The 17,461-nt window shown below is 45.4% G+C and overlaps 1 protein-coding gene across 1 annotated transcript in view; it reads right to left on the minus strand.

The window, feature by feature from the left end:
* Positions 1–17,461, minus strand: part of DNAAF8 (dynein axonemal assembly factor 8) — a 146,009-nt gene that overhangs the window by 121,090 nt on the left and 7,458 nt on the right. The window contains exons 5-9 of the mRNA XM_084818797.1: positions 14,648–14,753; positions 12,473–12,614; positions 10,500–10,646; positions 3,691–3,786; positions 2,459–2,803 (exon numbers count right to left, since the gene is read on the minus strand). Of these exons, the coding sequence (XP_084674923.1) occupies positions 2,459–2,803; positions 3,691–3,786; positions 10,500–10,646; positions 12,473–12,614; positions 14,648–14,753 (836 nt within the window). The remainder of the gene's footprint in view (positions 1–2,458; positions 2,804–3,690; positions 3,787–10,499; positions 10,647–12,472; positions 12,615–14,647; positions 14,754–17,461) is intronic.

Genomic DNA, 17,461 nt, shown 5'->3' on the forward strand with positions numbered 1-17,461 from the left:
AGCAACAGTAAGAACCAGAGATGGAACAACCGATTGGTTCAAAATTGGGAAAGGAGTACGACAAGGCTGCATATTGTCATCCTGCTTATTTAACTTATATGCAGAGTACATCATGAGAAATGCCGGGTTGGATGAATCAGAGGTCGGAATTAAGACTGCCGGGAGAATTATCAACAACCTCCGATATGCAGACGATACCACCCTAATGGCAGAAAGCGAAGAGGATCTCAAGAGCCTCTTGTTGAGGGTGAAAGAGGAGAGTGCAAAAGCTGGTTTGAAACTCAACATTAGAAAAACGAAGATCATGGCATCTGGCCCTATCACTTCCTGGCATATAGAAGGGGAAGAAATGGAAGCAGTGACAGATTTTACTTTCTTGGGCTCCAAGATCACCGCAGACGGTGACTGTAGCCATGAAATTAAAAGACGCTTGCTCCTTGGGAGGAAAGCTATGGCAAACCTAGACAGCATAGTAAGAAGCAGAGACATCACCTTGCCGACAAAGGTCCGTCTAATCAAAGCTATGGTTTTCCCAGTAGTAATGTATGGCTGTGAGAGCTGGACTATAAGGAAGACTGAGCGCCGAAGAATTGATGCTTTCGAACTGTGGTGCTGGAGAAGACTCTTACGAGTCCCCTGGACTGCAAGGAGGTCAAATCAGTCCATCCTAAAGGAAATCAACCCTGACTGCTCATTGGAAGGACAGATAATGAAGCTGAAGCTCCAATATTTTGGCCACCTAATGCGAAGAGAAAACTCCCTGGAAAAGACCCTGATGCTGGGAAAGACTGAAGGCAAAAGGAGAAGGGGACGGCAGAGGATGAGATGGCTAGATAGCATCACGGATGCAATGAATATGAACTTGAGCACGCTCCGGGAGAGAACGCAGGACAGGAAGGCCTGGCGTGCTATGGTCCATGGGGTCACGAAGAGTCGGACACAACTGAACGACTGAACAACAACAACAACAACAATAATAATGTGTAAGTCACTTTGAGACTGCTTTTTCCAGAGGGAAGTGATACATAAATTTAATCATCATCATCAACCATAATATATAAAACTTAAATATCCTACATTTAATTAACCTGCATATATATATATATATATATATATATATATATATATGTAATTCATAAAACCTTAAAGTCAATGGCCTGGTTCACATGTAAGGCTTAAGCTAGGATTTAGAGCTATATGGACGAGCCTCTGTTAGCCCACTCCCCTCTCCCCCACCTGCGCTGCCAGAAAGACGACTCCTGCCAAGTTTAGTTTCACTCTCCCCAGTTCCTGGCTTGTCCTTGTGTGCAAACCCATGGTTTAAACAATTGCTGAACAAGCCAATGACAAAGCCTAGCTTGTTTAGCTGACATGAGTTTGCTTTAAACCACGATTCCTGGTTCATACATATCAAGCCAGGAATCGGAAAAGTGAAAGTAAACTTGGCAGGAGTCCTCCTCCTGGCTGTTCAGAAGGAGGGGGGAGCATGTGAGGCATTTTCCTCCATCTCACAGAAGCTTGTCCATATAGTACTAAAGTTTGGTTTAGCACTACATGTGAATACAGCCAATATCACCATTGTATCAGAGTTGTAACTTAGACTCAGAAACTCCCACCCACCCACTTTTTTAATGATGAAACTCAAAAGGCACTACTTTCACTGCTTCTTAAAAAGACTACTTGGGATAATTTATCTTTCAACTCACGAAAGCAAAATAAAATATAATCATCCCAAGAAGAGGGTTTCAGAGCATGCTATTTTGTAACTATGTAATTTTTGAGTATATAATTTTGTATTTGTTATGGATCCCTTTGATAAAGAGAGTTTCCCAGATTGTGTCAGGAAGCTAATCATTTTTGCAGCTGTCTTTTTCATATTTGGTTGGTTTGATCCTCTCCTGTTTTAATCTGTCACTCTGCACCCCCGCCTGCCCGTAACCCTTCTACCCTAATTTCACTTTCTTTCTGCCCATCTTCATTTCCCCCATGCAGTGTTGGGCTTCCCTTGACTGCCCCAAACCCTGCCTTATCTGAAACTGTGCCATGCTGTCTTATAGGATCTATGGTACACTTTTATTATAAATTAGAATCAACACTGTTGACTGCTGTTGAGAGCCAGTGTGGTGTAGTGGTTACAACAGCCATGCTAGCTTGGAATGATGGGAGCTGCAGTCAAACATATCTGGAGGGCACCAGGTTGAGGAAGGCTGGGTAAGAATGCTGGGCTTGGAGGGAGGAGGTGCAGATTCAAATCCCCACTTGGCCACAAAGGTCTCTGGGGGAACTTTAGGCCAGTTATTGTCTTTTGGCCTAATCTGCCTCACACAGTTGTTGTGAGGATTAAAAGGGGTGAGCCATGTACACTGTCTTGAGCTCGTTGGAGGAAAAGTGCAATAAATGCAAAATAATTAGGTACAATAATGCAATAAACAATACACCGAGCTTTTCCTTGCAATACCTTGGCAGTTCTACATCTTTGTCTGCGGAAGAGTCCTGAGGTGATTCTGAGTGTCGCCCTTCCTCAGTTTCTTTCTTGAGTTCTCTTGAGGGCACAGCTGCTCTGTTACCGTGATCAAGAAGAAAGGCACCCTTTGTATTAGATTCCAAATGTACTGGTCCCACTGAGGTCAGTCCCCTCAGCTTTAGGTTCTGTCTCCTCCTGGCATTTGGCAGATCAGTTCCTTCTGGGCTCTTGAGTTTCTGGCTCCTTCCTTTCTCTTGGGCAATAGCCAGAGACTGAGACATTCTTCTGCGAAAGTTACGGAGCTGCTGCAGCAGAAAGCTTTTCCCGCTGCAATCCTTGCTAAATTAGAGGAAGAGGGAGAAAAAGAGTCAAGCTCTACCATAGGGACTGCCTACAAGATCCTAACCCTGGGGAAGTTAGTTTGACTGGCATATTAATGCAAAATGTCAGGCATCGTAGTAGAATGAAGAAGTGGGACCTGCAACAAAATACTGAGGTTTATCCTCACTTCTGAACAGCAGCATTCCTGTTCAGGGTTCCAGCCACCCAGCCATGCCCTCCTCCAGGATCCTATAAGTTGTAAGGGGATCCAGCAGGGTATGTCACTCCATCCTCCCCAGTTTTCCATTTTCTTTTTCCAACTGACACTCGATATTCCATGGCTGCTAAGTGTGCTCAGTTCTCACTGGGCTGGATTGTGTGTGTGGGTTTATGTTGACTGTCACTGCCTAAGTTCACTATTAAAGGACATTTTCCCACTGATGTAGGATGGTAAATATGGCAGAGCTGTGTGCCTGCCATGATCTCAGGCAAGTGCAGGAAAAGCACAGAGTGATCTTGGATGCAGAATTCAGTTCCCTGAGAATCTCAGGGCCACTGGACACATTCCATTTTCTTTTTCAGCTGTAGACCTAAAAACGCATATTGTGTGACAAACCCATGTCTGGAAGTATCTTTCCTGCAGAGATACTAATGAAAGAGCAGGGACTGTCTGCAGCATTTTGTCATGTGTATATTTGGTGGCAAATCTAGGTTTGCTGCCAGGTAATCTGTGGGAAGGACCTCAGTCTGCATTCTAAAAAGAACTAAAGAGCCAATTTAGTGGTGCTTGTAAGGTGTGTCAGCTGGTCTTCCTTGTGATTGCAGAGATTGTTTGTCTCCAAGAAGACATCTAATTCTTGTCCGATTAACATTTCACAAAAATGTGGAGCATCGTTATTCTGTACCGTGATGGGTGGGGAAACTCTTTCATTCTCTCTTCCACTGTCTCTTGGCCTGTCACTTCTATATCTTCCTCATCATCCGCAGAGCTGTCACTCGAGCTGCAAAATGAACATGAAATCTCATTACTCGACATTTCATTACTGACTACTTCCACTCTTTGTCACAACACTATCAGACCAGATCGGAACACTCGTTGCCATTTATTGTTCATAGCAAATTCAGTGAGGCCTGGAAGTTAAAGAACCATTTCTGGAACAGAAATTCAGATGATAAGAGCATAAGAAGAGCCATACTGGATCAGACCAAGGGTTCATCTAGACCAGCGTTCTGTTCACACAGTGGCCAACCAGCTATCAACCAGGAACCCACATGAGTGCAACAGCACCCTCCTACCCATGTTCACCAGCAACTGGCACACACAGGCACACTGCCTCTGGTACTGGAGGCAGCACATAGCCATCAGTACTAGTAGCCACTGATAGACTTCTCCTCCAGAAGCTTCTCCAACCCCCCTCTAAAGCCATCCAAATTGGTGGCCATCACTACATTTTGCAGTAGCGAATTCCATAGTTTAACTATGTGCTGTGTGAAGACATTCTTCTTTTTATCTGACCTGGATCTCCCATCAATCAGTTTCATGGGATGACCTTGTTAAGTTCTAGTATTATGAGAGAGGGAGAAAAATGTCTCCCTATCCACATTCTCCACACCATGCATGATATTTTGGGAAGGACCACAGCTCAGTGGCAGAGCAAATGCTTTGCATACAAAATATGTCCTTGGCACCGCCAGATAGGACCGGGAAAGACTCCTCACTAAGACCCTGGAGCAGTACTGCCAATCACTGTAGACCAGGAGTGCAGAACCCATTTCAGGGAGAGGCATCAACCTTTTAGAAAGAGGAAAAACCTGCACAAAAGCCAGGAAACCACCAAATGATCCATGGTTGGGGAAAGGGTTGGGTCCAAGGAAAGGGGGCGTGGCCTTCTGGGAAACCCAGGAGGGCTAGATTTGGCCCCCAGGCCTGAGGTTTTGCACCCCTGCTGTAGACCATACTGAGCTAGAAGGACAAATGGGTTGATCTGGTATAAGGCAGCTTCCTCTGTTCCTATGATACAAATAGAGATAGCTGACATTGTTTGCCCCATGGATATTATTTCCACCAAACACCAGTGTCATATAATATTACTGTTGGTAGTTTAAGATTGTTGGCAGCTTTTTAAAAAACAAGTCAGCAAAACAGGCAAGGGTTTATTGTTAGGTTGCTTAGCAAATGACTAGAGTTTGTGTTAAATCACAAATTCCTGGCTCCTATGTGTAGACAAACCAGAAAGCTAGGAAAGTGAAACTGAATAATAGTTTACACCTCCTCCTGGTTGTGCAGAAGGAGGAGAGTGGGGGAGTGTGCGAGCTCCAGGCTTTGCCTGGGCTCATGGAGGTTCGTGCACATAATGTTAAATCATGGTTTAGTGTTGCACGCAAATCGATGCATAATGAACTGAACAGCAAGTACCTCAAATACTGTTTTGGCACAGCCCTATTGTCTACACAATTCAATGTAGTCAGAGCTGCAAAGGAATATCTTGTGCCTTTTCTTCTGCTAGTGTTTAAACTAGCATTTAAACAATTAGACCTGCCTTGCAATATTTTTATCCCAAGAGTATTAGAGACAAGTGCATAAATGATGACTTGATCTTTATTTCTTATGATAATGCTCTTTTATAGCCACCAGTGTGATTAAGGATGCTTCCAGCTGGAGGGTTCCTAGTGCTATCAATCAAAAGGCATAGCACAGCTATTTTGTCTTTTCCTCCTTAACGGATTTTTTTTTGTGGAAATAAAGAAGGAGGAAGCAGCAGTGAGAAAACACTGCAGGGATTTACAAGTGGAAGACAACACGCACAATAAAAGCCTCATCTGGAAGTAACCTTTGCTGGCTGGGGAACATGCATAGGATTGCACCCCTAACAGCCCATTCTATATTTCAGGGAAAGTAAAAGCTGATTACATACTTGATGTTTTCTTAAAATCAGCCTCAGTCACAGGATGAGTGCAGTAGGAGAATCTGGATTCATTTCATATTCCCATATTAAATGTAAAGGCTTATATACAGTTGGGGCCAGAAATATTGGAACAAGGATAACTGTTTTGGCACTTGGCCTCTGTACACCACCACATTGAAGTCGAAAGGAAACACACCCAGATGGCAGCGAAGTAGGACTTTCAGCTGTAATTCAAGGGGTTTGGCAAAACTGGGTCACTAACCATTCAGGAGTTACAGCCAGTGGCATACACACACACACACACACACATCATTGGTGGCTCACAAGTAATGGAACAAGCCAACATCATTTCAAACTTAAGGATCGCCTTTAATACCTGGATGAAAATCCTTTGCGGTCAATGACTGCCTGAAGTCTGGGACCCATGGACATGACCAAATGCTGAGTTTCCTCCCTCGAGATGCTTTGCCAGGCCTTTACTGCAGCTGCCTTCAGCTGCTGCTTGTTTGTGGGTCTTTCTGCCTTCAGTCTTGTCTTCAGTAAGTGAAAAGCATGCTCTATTGGGTTGAGATCAGGTGACTGACTTGGCCATTGAAGAACATCCCTGAAACTCTTGGGTAGCTTTTGCTGTATGTTTTGGGTCATTATCATCTGCAATGTGAAGCGGCGTCTTATCAGTTTGGCAGCATTCGGCTGAATCTGAGCAGAAAGTATAGCCCTATACACTTCAGAATTCATCCTGCTGCTTCTATCAGCAGTCAGGTCATCAATAAACACCAGTGACCTGGTTCCATTGGCAGCCATACATGCCCATGCCATAACACTGCCTCCACCATGTTTGACAGATGATGGGGTATGCTTTGGATCATGAGCTGTTCCTTTCCTTCTCCATACTTTTCTCTTCCCATCATTCTGGTACAAATTAATCTTGGTTTCATCAGTCCAAATAATCTTGATCCAGAACTGGGCAGGCTTTTTTAGGTGTTTGCTGGCAAAGACTAATCTGGCCTTTTGGTTCTTGAGCGTTACCAGTGGTTTGCACCTTGTTGTGAAGCCTCTGTATTTACATTCATAAAGCTGTCTCTTGACTGTAGACGTTGACAATGACATGCCTACCTCTGCAAGAGTGTTCTTGACCTGGCTAGATGTTGTGAAAGGGTTCCTCTTCACCATGAGCAGAATTCTGCAGTCACCCACTTTAGCTGTCTTCCATGGTCTTCCAGGCCTTTTGCTGTTTCTGAGCTTGCCAGTTAATTCCTTCTTGTTCAGGATGTTCCAGACTGTTGTGTTGGCCACTCCCACTGTTTTTGCTATCTTTCTAATGGGTTTATTTTGTTTCCTCAGCCTAATGATGGCCTCCTTCACTCGCATGGACACCTCTTTGGACTTCATGTTGGGAGTTCCAGTGAACAGCTACCAAATGCAAATGTAACACTCAGAACCACCTCCAGGCATTTTATCTGCTTGATTGGTCATGGGGTACCCAGGAAACAGGCCACACCTGGCCATGCAGCTGCTTGTCAGCCATTCCATTACTTATGAGCTCCCAACGATGGGTGTGTGTGTATGCCACTGGCTGTCCTTCCTGAATGGTTAGTGCCCCCCTTTTGTCAAACCCCTTGAATTACAGCTGAGAGTCCTGACTTTGCTCCCATCTGGGTGTGTTTCCTTTCAACTTCAGTGTGGTGGTGTACAGAGGCCAACTGCCAAAACAGTTATCCTTGCTCCAATATTTCTGGCCCTGACTGTAACTGAAGGCTGTGGGCCTAAGATGATTTGACAAAATTGGCTGCTGGCAGAAAGACATCTCAGTTGTTTTTCAGGTATTAAAACTTTCACATAATGCGAAGTCATGATGGATATACAAGTTTCTGGTCTGAACATGTTCCCCTTACCCCCTCCCCCTTTCTGTAAAAGGACCATACATACACATACACACACAATAAATAGATTGATCCATCGATCAAGGGTAGGCAACTTATGGCCCTCCAGATGTTTTGGCCTAAAACTACCATGATCCCTCACCTTCAGCTATGCTGGATAGGGTTGATGGGAGCTGTAGGCCGAAGCATCTGGAGGGCCATAGGTTGCCCACCCTTGATATAGGTATAGAGATATGAAGTCACCTTATACAAAGTCAGACGACTGGTTCATCTATCCCAGTACTGTCTGCACTGACTGGCAGCAGTTCTCAGGCTTTCAGAGGTTTTCCCATCCTACCTGAAGATGCCAGGGATTGATATTCTGCCTGGAAAGAATGTTCTCTACTCTTGAGCTTTGGGCCCAACAGACACCGCTAAAGCCATAGCTCTTTCTGACATGTGCTGCATAGAGCAACCTTGTATCTCTAATGGAGTGAGAGTCGGCTAGCAAGGGATAAATTGGATCAGTTTGAAACTGTCTATTGCATTTCTCAATTTCTCCTTTTAAGAATGGCAGTTCTCTTAAATAAACTCTGCTCAGTTCACTTACCTTAGTATGCACCTTGCCTGCATCTCTGTTTCTCTGTCTCGGTTTGTCTGTTTTGATGAAGGTAGAACCTGGAGAGGGTTTGACTTGGGTGCCTCTACCCTGGAGAAAGGCCAGCTGACTCCCATCAATCCAAAAACTGGAAAACCCTGTTTCATGGATAGGAGGAATCTGGTTGTGGGGGGTGGAGCTCGATGAGTTTTCATTGGCTCGGCCCCCCAGACTCCGTTCCATCTTCCACCAGCTGTCCCTACTGCAAGGAATGAGGTGGAATTTCTGTACAAATGTTTGCGTGTGCAAAAAACATTCACGCAAATTATGGCTGCAAATTTGCATAATTTGCACAAATTTCAGCCATAATTTGCACACATTTCAGCCATAATTTGCTCAAATTTGTGCAACTTATGGCCATAATTTGCACAAATTATGCAAAATTATGCAATTTGCAGCCATAATTTGTGCAAATCTCTATTTGCGCAAAGTACAGCCAAGACCAGAAAAAATGCATTAAAAGTCCCTGGAACTTAGGGAAACCGCACAGCGCAGCTCACAAACAAAAGTGAAGTCAGGTGTGCCGTGGAAGTCCAGCAAGCCCCCAAAGGGCCAGATTTCCAAGCGACAGACATCCCTGTTCATGGGACAGAACTCCTGAGGTCTAGAGCAAGCAGAAAGTTTCAGCTGTCCACCCAGGTTTCTGAAGGCTGTTTTCTAGGGCTATCAGTGAGTTAAATAATTGTTGATTAAGTAAGTCAAATCAGTTTAAATATACTTTCATATTATCAGATTCTCAATATAGGAGCCTTCCTGCAACACTGAAGTGTAAAATAGCTTGCAGAAGCTACCACTGACCTCTGGAAGGAAAGGCCATCTTTAACTTCTTTTTCATTCTCTATTACAATGTGCCAAAACCAAAATAGTCTCAAAAACTAAATATCCCCTTAACTCACAGCCCCATTGATTAAAATGACTCCCTGGTGATTTGCCAACAAAAATTCTAATTTGTTAATCTACCATTTAAACTGATTGAAGCCTGCAGCCCTCATATTTCCCACCTAATTCTTCCAGTGGAAACCAAAGGTCTGGCTACGGCCAACAAGTTTCTAGTGTGAAGGAGAAAAGGCAGTGCCGATCTAGAAAAGAATATATGAAGCAGCTGCTTGATGGTGTGGCTGTTCAGACAACATGCTACCCCACACTCAGTGGTTGAGTGTGAGTTGTTGTTGAACTGTGGGTTGTTGAACTGTGGGTTGGTGTGTTGTCTGAATGTCTGCAGGAAGGCTTGTTAACCATGCGGTATGGTTTATTTTCTCAAACAAGCCACCTTGAGAACCCATGGCTGTTGTTGGATTGTTCAGGGTGGTTAACAAGCCACACTGCAGACGTTCAAACAACAAAGTAACCCACAGTTCAACAGACAACCCATGGTTCAAAAACAACCCACACTCAACCACTGAGTGTGGGTTAGCATGTTGTCTGAATGGCCCCACTGAGTCAGACCGTTTGTCCATCTTGTCCAATGTTGTTTACTCCAACAGGCATCGGCTCTCAAAGGGCTCAGGGGGCAGAGACCTCTCCCATGACTTGCTACCAGATCCTTTGAACTGGAGATTCTAGAAACTGAACTTGGGACCTTCTCCACCATATGGGCTACATCCAGTGGTGTCACACTGCTAGTGCAAACCTTCTACCGCTTGTGGAAACCCTGTTTTTATATTTGTGCAAGTGTCAAATCCAGTACTTTGATTCTGCTGGCACAAAGTGTTGCACTAGCTGTTCTGCAAGTAGTTGCACAAGGCATTGCACCACTCATTACTTCATTAAACTAGTTGTTGTTTGTACTAGTTGTGCTAGTTCTGAAAGCAGTTGCACAACCGCTAGCAGAACAAAGCCAACTCTTGTAAATGTTCTGCTAACATAACATTGGATATAGCCCAGAAATAGCACAACTAGCGCAAGCAACACCTAGTCTAATGAAGTCATAATGAGTTCTGCAATGATTTGTGGAATAACTTGTGCAACACCTTGTGAAACAGCTTGCACAAGCAGAATGGCATCATTGGATACAACGCATAGCATGTGCTTTACCACTGGCCTACTAGTCCCACCCTTTTTAAAAAGAAGGTAGTTCTGGCATCAGGAGTTTGCCATTTCAGTTCCTCTAGCTCTGGATTGCTGCTGACTACTGGGATGGATTACAGTATCACACATGAATAAAGGAGAGTTGGGTTCTTTTCTTTCATTTTAGTTTCCACATCTCAGAGGGTAGGAAAGCTGCATTTGCATTTTAGCTGCCTCTGGTCCCACAATAATCTCCAGTGTCACATGCTGGTGATTATTACCTTTGCTTTTCATCATCCAACAACTCAGACTTCTGAGCTACTGCATCCCTTAAATCAATATACACAGTCGGTGGTTCTGGAGCACACTGCAATTCCATTGGAGTCAGGCTTCGACCATTTGTCAATGGTGCCAGGATGGGGACATCTCTAAGAATATAAATCGCTGTGTCAGCAGATTATCCATCTTCACAAAATAAGGCACAAACTACACTTCATTATGGCTAGAAATACATCTACGGTAAGTTCATTGCATTAGTTCTGCACACTAGCAAGGGCGGCATTTCCCATTACATTGTGTCCATAACAAGCATGTTTACACTGGAAATTTATACCAGTTCCAAACCTGTTTAGCTGACATTGCTCCCAACCAAGGAACACTGGGAACTACAGTACTTTGAGATGGCTAAGGAGCTCTAAGGACAGTGCTGTAGCGAAGCCAGGGCTCGCAGGGTGGAAGCACCATGACTTTTTGCTCAGCGGAAATGATGATGTCATCAGCCACTCCCCTCCTGCTTCCCTGTTCCCTCTGAGCTTAGCTGCAGTCCTCACAGTAGCTGTGGGGGAACAGATGTTCCCAGCAACAACATATTGTTATGAGCTATCCCTGTTGGAATGCAAAGTATTTTGGGGTTGCTAAACCCCAAATGAAGGGGCAACGAAGACTCATTTGCTTTATAAAAGAACTGCTCCTGGTGATAAAAACTGGTAGAAGTGGTTTATTGACATGGATCAACAAAGCTGCCTGCATCTTTGGACTCTTCGGGGGGCAGGGTGTCTATGGGGACTATCATAATGAGTGCCTGCACGTCAACATTGACCATTATGCCACTGACGAAGAATTCTCAGTACCAATACAAACTAGCGCTACTGAGGGGTCTTTTGTTGGGGCGGAGGGTGCGCCATGACAATTAAACCAGCTTTACAGCCCAGTTCTGTACATGTTTTCTCCGACGTAAGTCCCACTGAGTTAAATGGAGCTTTTAACCCCCACATAAGTGTGCCTAGGACTGCAGCCATAAAGTGGCTTCAATGAGCAGTATAGATATACCAAATATCAATGTGCTAGACTGAAAGGCCCTGGCCAGCTCGAAGACAGGCTGCAGTTCAGGCAGGGATAGACCCGGGTCACAAGGGCCATAGACATGTTCACAGACAATCAGGAAGGCAGAGGCAATAGACATGAGAATCAAAGGTTCCAAGAGGGAAGTACAGAAGGTTGAATTTACAAGAGAGCAATAGAAGGTTGAAGGGGTCAGAAGCAGATGCGGTCAAAGGCAAGCAGGGGGTACCAATCGCAGGTAGCACCCAGGAAATGGGAGCAAACAAGAGTGCTCATACTCCAGACAAGTTGCTCATACTGACGGGCTGGCTTGTCTGCAGCAGCATTATCAGGCCTGGACTGCCCCACCTGGCTTGGGAGTCAGCTGGAACCTAGAGAGCACCTTTTCCCACTTGGTTCACTTAGTCCAGTGGGAGGCAACCTGGTGCAGTCCAGATGTTCTGGACTTTAACTCCCAGCATTCCTAACGATTGGCCATGCTGGCTGGGGCTGGTGGGAGCTGAGCTCCAAAACATCTGCAGGGCACTAAGGTGGGGAAGGCTGGCCTGGGGATGTTGGGAATTGTAGTCCAACACATCTGGAGTGTGCCAGGTTGGGGAATGATAACCCAAGGTGATGGTGGTCAAGCACTGGAGCCTGGCTGCTGGAGGCCCTGGTTCGAGACCCCCACCGTTTCAGGGGCTTAAAGACTGCTAGTTTAGAGCAATTGGATGTGAGTGTAATCCAATAAATTTGGAAGGCACCAGGTGGGGAAGACTGCCACCACATCACACTGGACAGCATCTTCTTGGTACAGCAAAAACACCTGAGCCAGCCCTCGAGACCCCTGTTTCCTGGGCAGTCTTCTTTAATCATAAGCATCGACAGCAGGTGCACAGAAGAACATACTCTTGACCCACGGCAACCTACCTACCTCCCATCCCCCTGGCACTCATCGAAGTGGGGCAGCTTGGTGAGGAACCTCCTGCGGTGTGAGAAAAATGCCTGGGACTGCTTGAGAGACAGCTCTTCCAGCTTTCCCATGAGCCTCGTTTGTGACAGAGCCCTGAAGGTTTCTGAAGATGCAACAGAGAAAAGAGCCACTTAGTCCCACTGGTGAAAGGAATGTCAAGGTGTAGCATCTTGCTTTCCCAAAGGGCAGGATCATCAAGCAACAGCACAATTTGGTCATACGTGTGACAGAAAATAAACCAGGGTTTCCCAAGGTGGAGCGCACCAAGCCACCAGGATAGGTGCAGGAAGCCCGATGTGGGGGGTGCAAACTGCAGGGATATGTTGGAAGTGATTGCAACTGGTTGGTCGTCTGGCAGTGCCGCAAGCTTGGATGGAAGTATAAGGCTGGGAGAAGCAGTGCAAAGTGGAGACGGCGGAGAGATACAAGTGTGGAGTAGTGCAATTCCACCACCCAGATAGCAGGGGCTTTAGAGGTGGAGGGAAGGCTAAAATATGCCAGATGCTGGGGTCTTTGGGATCCAAACCATGGCCCTTTGGATGGAAATAGAAAGTTAGGTTGTGGAAGGATCTACAAATGTAGCACTATGAAATGGGAGAGATCTGAGGTAGGAGAATGGAAGAGGGGGAGACAAAATAGCCTGCCCAAGTGCAGGCAGGCATTCGTCACACAGGTTGCCAGCAGGGCTGGCCCTACCATTAGGCAGAGTGAGGTAAAAGCCTCAGATGGCTTTTAGACATCCTGTGAAGTGTCCTTTTGGTCAGCGAAGGGTGGAGCTGACAGGAATGGGTTAATCCTCTCCTCCGTGAGACAGAAAAAATGTCCTACAATTCCCAGCACCCCCCAGCCAGCATAGGACATTTTTTCTCTTGTATCTCTCCCCCTGTCAGCTCCACCCTCCACTGACTAAGAAGGCAGAGACTTTGAAAAGTGAGTTGGCCAAGCCATTCCTAGGTTTTCAGCAGCTCCAAGCTGCATCCCTGATCAGCCCCACCAGTATAGCCAATGGTCAGGAGTGCTGGGAGCTGTAGTCCAAAACATCTGGGGGCCAGGTCAGGGAAGACTGGACTAGCCCATTGGGAAATGAGGTGTAGATTTATTTATACGGTCAAGGCATTTATATCCCTGTTTTAACCTATTTTGAATCTTAGTTTCTTTTCAGCAATCTTGACAGCAAGTTTGATGATAACTCCAGAAACTTTCCCAAACCTGCTGCCCTCCAGAAGTGTTGTATGACAACTTTCATCACCCCCAGCCAGCATGGCTGGGGATGATTAGAGCTGCAGTCCCACACATTCTGAAAGGCACCAGGTTGGGGAAGGCTGATTGAAATGAAAAATGTAACAGGTGATATTAGAATGATATCTTTGCTTAAAGTTGAACAAAATATATTTAGGATGTTGGTGTGTTTAATACTATTGTTCTGTTTATTTTAAAAACACATCCCAGAGTGCAGGACACGGAATAATGGGCTCAAGTGACAGGAAGCCAGATTCCGGCTGAACATCAGGAAAAACTTCCTGACTGTTAGAGCAATATGACAATGGAACCCATTACCTAGGGAGGTAGTGGGCTCTCCCACACTGGAGGCATTCAAGATGAGGCTGGACAGCCATCTGTCAGGGATGCTCTGACTTGGATTCCTGCATTGAGCAGGGGTTGGATTCGATGGCCTTGTAGGCCCCTTCCAACCCTACTATTCTATGATTCTATGGTTCTATTAAAATACACAAAAAAAGCAAACTTTCTTGAGTGCCAATTCATCTGAAAGACACAAAGGTCCAAATCCTTTAGAGGACACTGGAATATGCTCCCACTGGGGGACGGATAACACAACATTTTATGCCCTCAGTGTTAGCACACTCAGGCTGCAATCCTCTGTACACTAACTTAGAAGCAAGTCTCATTGAACAGTGGGACTTGCTTCTGAGTAAATATGCAGAATAGACAATTAGGCCATCGAGAAGAAACTGGGTACGTTCTCAGTAGGAATAACACCAAGAAAGTCAGGACTCAAATATGGCATGACTTTTGAGCTCGGTTTTTGAAATCTGACTTGTGCCTCCATGGATACTCTGCTGCATTTCAACTGATTGAACACATCAAGCAAACACAAATCATGTTTCCTGATCTCACCATGGTTCACTGAAGGAACAGCAGTTTCCACTGTCCAGCTTGTACGGTCATCACTTCGCATCTCGAGGCCCTGTAGAACTTTGTCTAGATCCCACTTCTCAATTTCCTGAAAGAACAATTTGTGACTGAATAGGTGCTACTGTAAAGCTTAAGAACATATGAGGAGCCCTGCTCTTCAGAACACAGGTCGATCTAGTGCAGTATTCTGTTGCCACGGTGGCCAACAGGATGCCTATAGAAAGTCCACAAGCAGGACATGAGTGCAGTAGCACCCTCCTGCTCATGTTCCCCAGCGCCTGGCATTGAGAGGCATACTGCCTCTAATAGTAAGTAATAGATCATGACTAGAAACCATTGGTAGCCTTGTCCTCCATGAATCTGTCTAATCCCCTTTTAAAGCCATCCAAGATAGCAGCCATCCCTCAGATATCTTCCTTGAAGCTAAAAGATTTAGGGCGGAATTCTATCGAGATAGACATCAGCCTCCGAACTCAGAGGCTGACACCTATCCAATGCAGGGCAGACAGAGAACGGAGGGGATCCTCTCCTCAGTGTTCCAGCCACCCTGCATTTGTGGGAGGGGAAGGGCCCGTAGACCTGATAGGAAGGTGTGTACAGTGGCTTCCGTGCTCCCCTCCCTTGGGACCACCCCCTTTTCACTCTCTCCACGCTATGTTTAGAAGCACGGAGACAGCAGTGGTGCGGTACCAAGGGGGTGGGGAGCATGGGTTACAACCCCCCCCCAATCCTATGGCTATCTAGACAGTGTCTAGAAGCCATAGGATTGCTCTCTTAGATTGCAAAATCTTATAGTGCTCCTGTATCAACAAAATAATTTGTTTGGTCAATATTTTATAAAATGTGTTGATTTGGTCACTGCAGCATATTCCCACATCTTAGCCATCCATCCTGTACTCTCAGTGATTTTCAATATTTAGGGCCCAATCTTAAGCACGTTTAGACAGAAAAAAGTCCTACTATTCCTAGCATTCTCCAGCCAGCCATGCTGGCTGGAGAATGCTGGGAGTTCTAAGACGTTTTTTCTGTCTAAACATGCATAAGATTGTGCCTTTAGAGTATAACAACCTAGCCACTGTTACATACAGCTGGCCAATTCAAAATCCTCTCTTTTGTACTGTAACTTTGGTATATGTCAGAAGAAAAAGGCACTTTCCTGATTGTCTTGCAGAATGCATAAAGCCACCTGAACCAGGCTACCTGATTGTTCAATAGGGCTTCATCCACCTTCCCGTACATCTGTTCCCAGTGCATATGCAGAAAAAGGTAATATGAACATTGTATTTCATAATATGAACTGCCCTGAATGTGCTGTTTTTCATTCTAGAGCCATGGATCTGTGTTATAAACTGACCGTTTCAGGGCAGTTAATAATAGCATTTGTAGAATCAGTCTGAAGAACGTGTAAACTGCCAATTACAACTGACTAGGATCACAGTTACAACAAACATTTAAATTCAGTCCTTTCATTCTGATCCAAACAGTGTCAGTGCTGAAAGCGAATGTGCTTTCTATTGTAATAATCTCCTTTGTTTGTCATGCTGTCTGAAAAGAGCCTCTCTGCCGTTTCCTGTCTGATAAACCTCAAAGGAGTGGAGATGCCCATGAATACCGCTGCTCTAACACGGCAGCTTACACTTTTGGCATTCACCAGATTCTCCAATTTAATTTGTAATATTTAGACAAGAGCTAATTGCGACTTGGCAAGACAGTAGCAATTTACTAGTTGAGGCAAACAGTGTCTCTCAGCAGAATGGAAGAGATGAAGAAGGCAGGACAATAGAAACATTTGATACCAGAGCTGAGTCTGCGTTTTCAAAGGAGCGGAACAAATATACTTAAATTACACAACTGCTGTAGCCATGCAGGTGGAATGATAGTTGGGTCTTTCTGTCAAACATTATTTTGAAGTAACTGAAATACTTTGGGAGTGAGTAGTATCTAAGATTATGAGCTCTGAGACAGTTCAAATTTGCTGAACATAGAACAGCCTTCCCCAACCTGGTGCCTCCAGCTTGAACTGAATCCCCAGTTCCAGTTTGCTGAAGTTAGATCAGCCTTCCCCAACCTGGTGCCTCTCAGATGGGTTGGACTATGGAGTTGTAGCCCAACCCATCTGGAGGACACCAGGTTGGGGAAGGATCTACAAATGTAGCACTATGAAATGGGAGAGATCTGAGGAAGGAAAATGGAGGAGGGGGAGACAAAATAGCCTGCCCAGGTGCAGGCAGGCATTCGTCACACAGGTTGCCAGCAGGGCTGGCCCTACCATTAGGCAGAGTAAAAGCCTCAGATGGCAGATGCTGGGAGGCAGCAGCAAGGTGTTCAAGGAAAGAACTTTGTGCCTTGCAGCCTGCTCTGCACCCCCTAAGTTAGCCAGCTGCCTTCAAGTTCTCATCATTAGTGTTGAAGACAGATTCACCTGCCAGTCCAGTAAGCTTTTGTACATGGAATGGGCAGGGGCGCCATCTTGTCCTCCACCTCAGACAGCAATATGTTTTGGGCCGGTCCTGGTTGACAGAGAGAGGGCGGGCCAGAGGGGCTAGTTGGCTCATACAGGAGCCAGACTATGGGTCCATGTAGCACAACTCCTGATTGGCTCAGCTTTGCCTCAATGTGGTTTTGTATCCTAGATTTGAATCTGAGAGCCCCGGTATGTGAAACCTGTATTACAACCTGTATAATAAAAACTTGGCATGCTGGCAGAAGGACAACAGAGAGAGATTCAACCTAGCCTACCTTGGCAGGAAGTTCCAGAGCCTGGGAGCAGCCACCGAGAAGCCCCTCTCTTGCGTC

The sequence above is a fragment of the Heloderma suspectum genome, chromosome 12 (assembly GCF_057233095.1).
Source record: "Heloderma suspectum isolate Gila_16-S chromosome 12, 16-S_ref, whole genome shotgun sequence".
NCBI lineage: Eukaryota > Metazoa > Chordata > Lepidosauria > Squamata > Helodermatidae > Heloderma > Heloderma suspectum.